General features: G+C 48.9%; 1 protein-coding gene across 1 annotated transcript in view; it reads right to left on the bottom strand.

The window, feature by feature from the left end:
- The window catches only part of GARNL3 (GTPase activating Rap/RanGAP domain like 3), a 140,746-nt gene that overhangs the window by 17,704 nt on the left and 111,620 nt on the right, over positions 1–11,422 (bottom strand). Inside the window, exons 19-23 of the mRNA XM_003785425.3 lie at positions 10,386–10,484; positions 9,966–10,082; positions 9,239–9,414; positions 7,497–7,655; positions 783–849 (exon numbers count right to left, since the gene is read on the bottom strand). Coding sequence (XP_003785473.1) covers positions 783–849; positions 7,497–7,655; positions 9,239–9,414; positions 9,966–10,082; positions 10,386–10,484 — 618 coding nt within the window. The remainder of the gene's footprint in view (positions 1–782; positions 850–7,496; positions 7,656–9,238; positions 9,415–9,965; positions 10,083–10,385; positions 10,485–11,422) is intronic.

The raw sequence follows: 11,422 nt of genomic DNA, 5'->3' as shown, positions 1-11,422 counted from the left end.
ACAAATTTCTCTTTTCCTGTATTTATTAATCAAATATTAATCAAAATATCTGGTCCAGTATCACCACTCTAAATTGGTAAAATTCTAGGCTGAAAAATGTGTTTTATGTCTTTGATTGGACATCCTTCTCCAGGAAAATATCTTACTTCTTTTAGCTTAAAAAAGTCCTTTTTATTGATGTGGAATATTAGCTTTTGAAAGGCTACAAGTCCATTAAGACTCCATTTGATAACTTTGGTATGCTCAAAACCCACCCTGCCACTTAACCAAATTGGCCCCACTGAGGATAGCCAGGCTGAGGCTGAGTCATTAGCACCTGAGAAACAGCAAGAACAGTAACTTTGTGGGTGCTGGAGTCAAGACGCAGTGACCTGACCCTGGCCCTGCTGCTTGGTCACTGCATGATCTTGAGCAAAGTAGTTGCTCAAGGCCTTGGCTGCCTTATCTCTGAAACGAGTTTAATAACAGAGCCTGCTGCAGGGGTTAATTCAATGAGACAATGGCTGTGTACAAGCACAGCCCACGGCACACAGTAAGGGCCCCCTCAGTGGAAGCCACCGTCATCACCATGGCATCCTGGAGATAGCATCACAGGCAGCAGCTCTTATGTTGCCAAGAGGTCTGGGGCTTATTGGGAGATGCAAGCTGGGAGGCATTTTTAGATGGTCCCTGGAGTGCAACTATGTACCCAGGGATGACACTGCAGGTAAGTCCCTTCAAATTACCCAGAAAAAGAACGGTCCATTTTAGCAAATTAAAATAAAAACACAAACTTGACTTACAGTTGTAACACAGTAGCAGGCCAGCTTCTCCATCTTCATACACATCAATAGCTGCAACAAAATTAACCTGCAATGATAACGGGCGACGGTAGTGCGCGGGCTGCTGCTGACACCGTGAAAGACTTTCTCAAGCTGCAGTATTTGCAGCGACCCTCGGCGCTCTGGGGTCACATCCACCTTACCAGCACCCACGGGCTGTAGCGGGGCCGTGATTACAACTTACACCACAGGTGTGAAGGAAAGAAAAGTCTCTCTTTTTTCTCCATGGGGACTTTCTCCCCATCTTCTCATCCCCTTTGAAGAGCTCCCTCTCTGGCACCTCCACTCTACTAAAATGCCTCAGTTTTACTTGGTGTGCAGTTCCCAGAGCATGTTCACATGGGCTGTTCATTTCACTCTCTCATTAACCCCTGAATGTAGAAGGCATTACTCCCATTTTACAGACGATGAAAGTGAGACTCCGAGAAGGTCCCTGGCGGGTAAGCACCACAGCCAAGCTATACCCAGGTTCTTGTTCAACCTTAGCCCCTGCTGCCTCCATCTAGTCCCTCCTGGCACTGACAGATAAAGTGCCTGAACCTTCAAATCACCATGGCAGTCCCCACAGCAGGGCGTGCTGAGGAAGGGGTCAGAAGGCCTAGCAAACTCGCCACTTGAGTCCTCAGTTTTTGTGTTTAAAAAGAGGACACTCAACCCAACTTTGGTCCCTCCTGATTATCAAAACCCTGACCCTCGAAGAGCATCCTGCTCCTTGCACTTCCTCACTCGTATCCCAGCTCTGAGTCTCCCAAGCTTTCAGGAAGCCATCCTCACTCTGCTGGAGGGCTCAGTCAGCAGCTCTTTGCCAGTCCCACAGCCTCTGCCAGGCGATGGCTCTGGCCTCCTGCCCTCCTTCCCTCTCAGATTATTCTTCCATTTCTTGGCTCTTCCCTCACTAGGAAAATACTTTTACAGCTCCAAATTTTGCTTTGTGCTCAAAACCTCCAAGCCTAGGCCCATACTCTCCTTGGAGCTCCAGTCTGTCTAGTCCAGGGGTCCTTAAACTTTTTAAACAGGGGGCCAGTTCACTGTCCCTCAGACTGTTGGAGGGCTGGACTGCAGGCCCCGGGACGAGTCGGCTGCTAAGCAGGACAGGCAGCAATGGCAAAAACACCTGGCAGGCAAGATAAATGTCCTAGGCAGGCTGCATGTGGCCTGTGGGCCATAGTTTGGGGACGCCTGGCTAGTGTCTTGATCTCTAAGGTGCCATCGTTCCACATCCTGCCAATAACAGCAGGAGGCAGTGGGGGCACGGGGGCACAGCCAGGCACAGACCCTAGGGCAAGCCCTGCCCAAGCTCACTGCCTTCGTGGTATGTGGCAAATGGCTCAGCCTCTGGCCCTCAGTCTTTGTCTGTAAAGCTGGCACAATGGCAGCACTGCCCCAGCTGGATGGTAACAGGCACTTAGGGAGACAAGGCGGAGATTTCAGGCACTCAGGGAAGGCTGTTTTCCCTTCTAAATCTGCTCCTTTTAGTTAGCAGAACGGTCCGCAGAGTCTCAGGGACCCTGTCCTCTGTCCCAAGTCCAGCATCCTCCTCTTCTCAGGGTCTCTTGGTTGCCCTTTCTGCACCCCCAGGGGCACGACATCAGAGCCTCCTGCTGGCTTGTCCCTCCCAGCCCTACCCGAAGGCCACCCCCAGCGCCCTCCTCTTCCTGTCATCCTCAGGGTGCAGCCTTTGCCTCTAAATGCTGTCCTCATCATGCTGAGTCTCCAACGGCCACCCTCAGCCAGGGCTGTTGCAGGGGCTCTGCTGAAGGGACCTCCACCCCCCACAATCACTACCTGGCCCTATACTAGGTGCTGTTAGGCTACAGAAAAGGCTAAGGTAAGGTTCTACTGCCCAAAAAAAAAAAAAAAAAAAATCAGAAAAGCATGCAGGTACTTGAAACAAGGTTTAATGCCACAATCAGAGTTATGGGAGCTCCGGAGGGAGGGGGCAGTGAGGACCCGTGGCCAGAGCTCTGGCTGTGGGATCAGAAAGACTTGCCCTGTATTATGACTGTATGGGGGGTCTCTGGATAGTGTGTGGTGCACACTTACTTGTCTCTTCCCTGTAGCTCCCTCCCCCTAGACCACAGGCTGTGACACAGAGGCTGCGTGTGCTGCTCACTGCTGTCCCCTCCATGTCAAGGCCTGCAGCAGAATATACACACTGGACGAATGACTGAATTAATGAAATCCCAGCTCCACCACTTCAGAGCCTGCACACTTAAGCCAGTTGTTTCCCCTCTCAGAACCTCAGTTTCTTCGTTTATAAAACAGGAGATGAGAGTAACTTACATGGCCTGGAACCTGCCAGATGCTCAACAAGTGTTAACTGGCATTCAGCACTTAGCTGTGGAGTGAGCATCAAGGGGCATGTTCCATGCGGGACAGTGCGAAGTCCTCTCTGACCCCTGACGGCTCCTCCCAGCCTCACCCCTTGACTCGGAATCACCTTCTCTTCAGTGCCCCTGTATCAGTTTTGTTTCACTGTCTCAGCCAGAGGCTTTGTGCTGTCGCAGGGATGCGGTTGTCTGCTCTGTGGCCCAGCCTGCCATCCCCACTGGCTGTGAAGAGACAGTGTGCTGAGTTTAAGGACAGCCATTCTAGGCCTAAATCCTGCCTCCACCACTTACTAGCTGTGTGGTTTAGGGTAAAATAAGTGACTCTTCCTTTCTGAGCCTCAGTTTCCTTGTCTGTAAAATTGGATAAATGAAGAACACCTCCCTCACAGATTACTGAGAAGAGTCTGTGACATGCTCAGACACAGGGCCTGGCGGCTGTGCTTACTGTTATATAATCATGGGAGGGTTAACTCAGTGGGAAAGGCAGAACTGACAGCCTTTCAGTTCAGGGTGTTCAGGGTCGGGTAGGCAAGGGATGCGGTGGGGATAAGCAGGAAGGAAGCTTGGGCAGCCTTCTAGACCAGGTCTGTGCACAGTGACACCCACGCAGCATCTGGGATTAAGCCAGTCTACTGGGGATTCCAGGACTGTGCTGACAGGCACACAAGTGTGGCAGTATTCACAGTCAGGCTGTGGGACAGCCCTGAGGCCAAGATTCAGGGACAGAAGACCAGACTGGGACTTAAGCACTTGCCCCTGGAGGACTCCACAGAACTGTGTTCAGACCTGTGAACACTCAGCGTGGGGAGACCTGCATCCTGCTTTGATGAAGGGGCCTGTCTCTTGTTACACTCTGCAGCTCTGTTTCCTGCCCAGGTAATGACATCAGAATCAACTAGGGAGCTTTAAAAAATATTCTGGGTTCTCACTCTTAGAGCTCCTGACACAGAAGTTTTGGGGTAGGACTCAGGTGTTGGATTTGTATTTTTTGATTAAAAGCAAGCAGGTCATTTTATTGGCATGAAAATAATAACAGCATGTCTGGGAAAGTTGGAAACATGAACTTGTCACAAGTGAGGTGGGTGCCACGCTGGCCCCGTCCCCGGCTGACAGAGGAGGCTGCTGCTGGTTCCACACTCAGCCTTCCCTTGTGACTCCAGGCTGAGTCTCAGCTGAGAACCGCCAGGACCTTGGCCCCCCCAATGAGCCTGAGGCCCAGATCTTGAGACTAATGAGTCTGCAGCTCCTAAGAGAGGAGCCCTTGTTTTGGGAAAGAGGCCAATGTTGACGGCTAGAGCTGGGGCAGTGGGTCACAGCAGGCCTGCCTGCGTGGGGCGTGTAACATTGACTTTTGGTGCTTTAGTGTATCTTAAACATTTTGTCTCTTGGGCTAGAATTGTCTTAGAACTGGGGTGGGGTGGAGGCCTGAACTGGGAATTAGACGTTTCTGTGGGGGAGAGGAGAGTGGATGCAGGACACTAGGCCAGGCCATCAGCTCTGGTGCCGGCACAGAGAAGGTGGCAGCGAGTGCAACATGAACAGAAGTTACCTGGAGGCTGAGTCCACCTCCTGCTTCCTGGGCACTGGGTCCCCAGCCGCAGGAGCAGCTTGGTAAAAGGCTCCTCCTGTTCCCTCAGGGCCTGTTTCTGGTTAGCTATTAGAAAACATTTTGCTCATTACCTTTCTCATTTCCCTAGGGCTTATGTCCCCAGTTAGACAGTAAATTCCTTGTGAAGATGCTCGTGTCTTGATAAGCATGCACACCTGCTCAGCAGACACCCCCACCCCACCCCCCGCCCCCCGCCCCAGCTGATTTACTGGGGGAGCTGCACACTGTTCCTCCCAGAGCCAGGTCCATCCAGGAAAGGGCCTTGCCTGCTGGATCTACATAAGGATCACCTGGGGGGGTAGACTTAACCACTTCCCCCAAATTCTGGTTTAACTGATTTGGGTGGGGAAGGAACATTGCTTTTTTTTTTTTTTTGAGACAGAGTCTCACTTTGTTGTCCTTGGTAGAATACTGTGGCATCACAGCTCACAGCAACCTCCAGCTCTTGGACTTAGGCGATTCTCTTGCCTCAGCCTCCTGAGTAGCTGGGACTATAGGCACCTGCCAGATGCCCAGCTATTTTTTTTTGCAGTTTTGGCCAGGACCAGGTTTGAACCTGCCACCCTCGGTATATGTGGCTGGTGCCCTACTCACTGAGCCACAGGCACCACACAACACTGTTCTTTTCTTAAAGCTCTCCAGGCAATTCTAGCCAGGGCTGAGTAGCAATGCAGGACACAGGGGGTGAACACTGGAATCACCTGGGGTAATTTAAACATTTCCCATCCTGCTGCATCCCAGATTGGTGAAATCTCTTGCGGGGTGGGGGAGGGAGGGCACGGCTTTGAAATGCCCCAGATGACTCCAGTTTCAGGTAAGTCTGGGCACCACTAATATAGGTAAGAGAAACAACATGACAAACGACTCTGAATCAATTGCCGAAGAAGGCTCCTAATTACATCTAGAGTTTTCTATTTCTGATTTTTCTGTTTCTTAAAATCTTGCTGTAATTAGGTATTAAGTCTTCCTAAAATAGTAGGTAGCAATTTTAATGGATATTTATGTAGAGCCTGTACTAATACAAATTGTAAAGCATAATTGGAAAGAATTTTGCAGTCTCTTTGATTTAGCCGAACAGGACTGGGGGAAGCCTGTGGGTTTGGAATCCCTCAATAGGCAGTACATTCTCCCTGGGGGAGATGTCCGCATTCTGCGGTGTCCTCAATATCAAAGCCAGAAGGCTAGCTGGCACTGGCTATGCAAACTTTGAGCAGCTCACTGAGACCAGGCCCTGCCCTACTGCACAGAGATAAAGGGACTGAAGAGCTCTGTGACCTACTGAGGTCAGTGTCAGTGTTGAACGGGCTCCAGTGACAGGTCACTAGGCCGTGGGGTAGTGTGTACTCACCACCGTCCAGTGGATGCTAAAGCTAAGACTCCACACAGTCATCTTTAGGGCTTTCATGAATTTTCAGGTAGCCCTAGATTTTGTCCTCAACCAAGACATCCCTGTTCTCTGTAAAGCTCAGGCCAGGGGTGCAGACCTTCAGTGCTGACTGCTTGGTCTCTCTCCACTGGGGTTCCTTTGTAGCAGGCCTCCAAAGGGATAGTCAGGGAGAGGTGCTGGCCCGCCTAGCCACCTAGTCCTCACACTGAGAGTCTACCGGGCCCCGGAGAGCAAACTTGCTCCAAAGGCCCTCCCAGGACTAACCACCTGACAAAGGCTCCTATCTGCTTGGCTGTTGATAGTCAGCTTTTTGATGCTTCCTGTCTTATTTATTTGGAAGGACAGTGGCAGGGTGAAGTCTGAAAGGTGAATAGGGCAATGGGATGGTCACATGATATTAGAACCATTGTGACCTACAAAAGTGGCAACTTCACATGGTTTAGCCTAAATAGTGAGCTACATAATAATGATGTGATGAATAGTACGTTATTTAATTAATTAATTAATTTAGAGACAGAGTCTCACTTTGTCACCCTTGGTAGAGTGCCATAGCATCACAGCTCACAGCAACCTCCAGCTCTTGGGCTTAGGTGATTCTCTTGCCTCAGCCTCCTAAGTAGCTGGGACTACATGCGCCTGCCACAACGCCCGGCTATTTTTTTGTTGCAATTTGGCCAGGGCCGGGTTTGAACCCGCCACTGTCAGGATATGCGGCTGGTGCCCTACTCATTGAACCACAGGTGTCACCCTTATTTATTTATTTTTGAGACAGAGTCTTACTCTGTTACCCTAGTGGAATGCCATGGTGTCACAGCTCATAGAAACCTCAAACTACTGGGCTCAAGTGATCTTCTTGTCTTGGCCTCCCAAGTAGCTGGGACTACAGGAGCCCACCACAATATACAACTAGTTTTTTCTATTTTTAGTAGAGATAGGGTCTCACTTTGCTCAGCCTGGTCTCAAACTCCTGAGCTCAGGTGATCCATTCGCCTCAGCCTCCAAGATTGCTAGGATTAAAGGCATGAGCCAGTATGCCTGGCCTAATAGTATGTTATTTTAAAATTTAATTTAATTTAATTTTTTTGAGACAGAGTCATACTCTGTTGCCCTGGGTAGAGTGCAGTGCCATCATCATAGCTCATAGCAACCTAAAACTCTTGGGCTCAAGAGATCCTCCTACCTCAAGCTCCTGAGGATCTGGGACTACAGGCTCCTACCACCATACCTGGCCAGTTTTTCTATTTTTAGTATGTAATTTTAAAGAAATACAAATCATAGCATTCCAAAGTTAGAAGACACAATGATTTACTTTGTCTGATTCCCACTTGTCCCTATCACTGTCAGCTTACCCTGTTGGCCTCCACGTGGTGCAGCCTGAAGGCCTCTCCTGTGCTCTCATTTACCACATCGAATTGGTGTCGGTAAGCCACGCAGATGAGATTGTCACTCTCTTCAGTGGGCCCGTCCACTAAGGTCATCACCACGGGAGAGTCAGACAGGCAGATTTCCTGGGAAGTTGACGATGAAAGGGGAGACTGGTTAGTGCAGAGCAGCCAGTGCCATGTCAACCCCACTCCCCTCCCACCAGGATCCTGCAGAGCCCCAGCTACAGGGAAGGAAAGGGCAGGAAAGGAGGTGTTAGGTCACATCTGACTTCTCTCTCCCACAACCTGTCCTCAAGACTCAGCCCTCTATTCACCGGAAAGCGCAGAGGCCAGGAAGCAATTTTACAAAACTGATTCATCACTATCAGTTCTCTCTGTCGGGTCCTGTCCTGGGATTTAGTAATAGCATGAACAATTGGTAACTAACCTTGCTGAGCACTGTTCAGTTAAATCCCCGTGACACAGGTACTGCTACTGTTCTACATGAGGAAACTCACGGGTCGAGTGACTTGCCCACAGACACAAAGTTTGTACACAAGAGCCAGCATGTGAACTCAGGAAATCTTATTTCAAAGCTCACACTGCATAAATGTGTATGTTGCATGTAAATATATTCATTAAAATTGCTAATTACTATAATATATGAAGGAGGCTAACAACTAATTAGAATAAGATTTTAAGTTGTATTAATTTAACCAGCATGCTTCTCTGTCTTCAGTTGAATATTAGCAGAACTGATATGCATAATCCAGGATCCTTTAACTGCAGGCAAAAATAAATAATTCCTCAGCTCACCCACAGAAATACTCCATTTTAGCAGCTGATTTTTGACTATCCCACACCTTAAGGGACCACCATATGTGGCGGAGAGCTCGCTCCCAGGAAGCCTCTCTCACAAGGCCCCCTACCAGCAGCCGCTGCACACCCAGGCAAGCAGGGCAGCACTGCCCACTGCTTCCCCCGCCTCTCCAGCCATCACTTCTTGGCAGGATCCTGTGCTGGCTTCGTAGGGGCCTCTTTATCTCTACCCTTGGACCCCTCTGCCCAGTAGCCAGAACAGTCTTTTCAAACATGCTATGTCCCTGCATCAAACCTTCCAGTGGGTCCCCATCTCACTCCGCGTCCTTGCAATGGCCTCAGGGGTCAAGAGAATCTGGTCCCAGTTCTCTCCAACCTGCAGATGGTGCCTTTGGTGGGGGTCTCAGAGCCCTTGCCAGGCTGCTCCAGGGGAGAATATCCTTTCCCCAGATGCCCTTGTCACTCACACCCACTATTTCTCTGCTCCAAGGTTACCTTACAGAGAGTGCTTCCCAGATGTTCCTTCTAGAACAGATCTCCTAACTCCTTGTTCCATTATCCTCTGTTCCCTGGCCCTACCTATTTTTATTCTCAGTACTTCCTTCTGCCAGGCCATCATAGACTTATTTGCTTATTTGTATTATCCTTCAACTAGAAAGCAGTCTCTATGGGAAGAATCTGTCTCATTCATTGCTGTGTCCTTCATACCTAGAACTGCAGGTGGAATGTGTTCACTGGAATGAGTGAGCTTTTGCCTTAGTCTTCTGGGGGAAGCTAGGGCCCCAGAGGGACACCTTCCCTCACTGGTTACTGAATGATGAGATGACAGTGGGTGATACTGTGGGAGGAAGGAGAGACTGCCTTGTGACATGTTGGCTGGGAGGGAAGTTACTTGAAGAGAAACTTACCCTGATGTACTGGAACTCTTCAACAGGGGGCTCTGACAGGGGCGATAACAACGGCATGCTGGCTCCTCCGCTTGGCTTGTTATGTTTCCTTGTGATCAGAAGCAGTTTATTCCGAATCGCGACCACAATCCTCAGCTCTCTGCTGTGGTGGGTGTTAATGGCATACAGGTGGCAGCCTGGGAAGACAAGCAGTGATGCTCCACACACGACGTGGGCTGGGAAGCCCCCCAGCCTCCATGCTTTGGTGAGTTTCCAGGGGGAAATTAGGTCTATCTCAGTGAATGGACTAAGAATGCTTCTGATACCAAGGAAAATAGAGACTTTAATAAAAATTAGGTTGAGTCACAGGAAAATTAAGAACGTTATCTTCCCTGTATTCTAGAGGTTGCAGACTTAGCTTTATACCTGTTACATGATGTGAATTCAAGTGAGGAGTGATCAGAGCTCCAGGAACCATAGTCTAAACATTTCTTTACTCACAGATTTTCTAATGGAGCTTAACTCACCTCCAAAACCTATTATTAAAGGCCTAGAATTTCATCTCCTCAACATGTTTTTCTAGCTTTTAAGCTTTTACAGAAACTGTGATGCTATTTTTGTTATTTTCCAAGCCAAAGAAATAAAAATGAATCAAATTCCTACCATTTTTATTTTCAGTAAAACCTGGGCAGTCTGAGACAAAAATTAATCGAATGGAATCTACCAGAATAAGGAAGACTCAAGTCACCTTTTGTCTTCTCCAGCTTGTTTTCTCGGCAGTCAGATCTGCTCTTCCCGGCCTGTCTCCCCTCAAGGCCCTTTTGCAGAGTACTCAGCCTGAAGACAAAGAGGCGGGCATCTTTTCCTGGTGACAAACAAGGTGGAGGAGGGGATTAAAGGAAAAGCAAAACTGGGGAGCTCCCAGGGCAGACTGCAGGAAATTGACCCACACCGTGTTACCTAACAAGGTGACTACAGATGCACCTGCTCCCCTCCCCAGAGAACAAAGGGCCCACCAAGGGACCCAGAGCACTGGCCATCAGGAAAAGAAACAGCTAGCTGGGCCTATGAAGTCAGACTGAGTGACCTGTGGTGGGCGTGGCCGTGGGTCACAGAATGTGCCTGCTCTCCTCCCTCCAGAGCATGCCCGCCCCCCACAGGGTACCACCTTTGTCTGCTCTGAGAACGAGAAGGTCCAGCGTCTCGAGCACATGCATCTGCTTCACTGGCAGGGTTCTGTCAAACACGGGCACTGCTGGGAGGTCATCTGGAAAAGGAAACCTGGTTACTTATCACTGTTATAGCCCATACTTTCTAGAACCCATGAAATGTGCCTGTGGGTAGTTTGTGACCCCAGTTCTCCCAAGGTCTACACAGTAAGTCCAGGTACCACTCCCATCCTAGCTCAGGAGAAGTGCTGCTGTTCTTCCCCCATGGCATTCTGAACTCTACAGGGGCAGAGGAGCACGGGGGAAGGGGCCGAAAACTCTGCTCCTCAGTGTTCGTTAAAGAAAAAGCAACGTCAGTCAATACCAGTTCCTACTGGGGTTGCACCAAAGGACTGAGCACCAGGTTTAAAAAAACCAAAAATGGGGGTGCTGGGCGCATGTGGCTCACACCTGTAATCCTAGCACTCTGGGAGGCTGAGGCAAGTAGATTGCCTGAGCTCAGGAGATCAAGACCAGCCTGAGCAATAGCGAGACCTCGTCTCTACTAAAAATAAAAAAAACTAGCCTGTAGTCCCAGGTACTGGGGAGCCTGAGGCAAGAGGATCTCTTGAGCCCAAGAGACTGAGGTCCTTGTGAGCTAAGAGGATGCCACAGCACTCTGAGACTCTGTCTCAAAAAAAAAAAGAGAGAAATAAAGAATAAAAGCAGCCACTTCCCTCAAGTCTTTTATTTTTATGTAATATTTGAAATTGCCTTGTATATTTGTATGTATACATATTGTGTATTTCTCAAGAAAGCCAAATTAAAATTTTCTTTTGTATTTAAAATACAGACGTACCCCATCCTAACATGCCTTGTGTCTGTATCATTAGCATTCTGACCAAAAATTTTCAATATTTCTTCATACAGGCATATTAAATTTCCTTTTTTAGACAAAAAAATAAGAGAAGTATCAATTAGATTGCCTAAATAGCAGGCAAAAACTAATTTAAGTGGAAACGCTCATGAAGATTTTAGGTAAATGGATGACCAAAGA

Source organism: Otolemur garnettii, unplaced genomic scaffold (assembly GCF_000181295.1).
Source record: "Otolemur garnettii isolate 467f Iridium unplaced genomic scaffold, OtoGar3 scaffold00014, whole genome shotgun sequence".
Classification (NCBI taxonomy): domain Eukaryota; kingdom Metazoa; phylum Chordata; class Mammalia; order Primates; family Galagidae; genus Otolemur; species Otolemur garnettii.
This window is presented reverse-complemented; position numbering and strand designations above follow the sequence as displayed.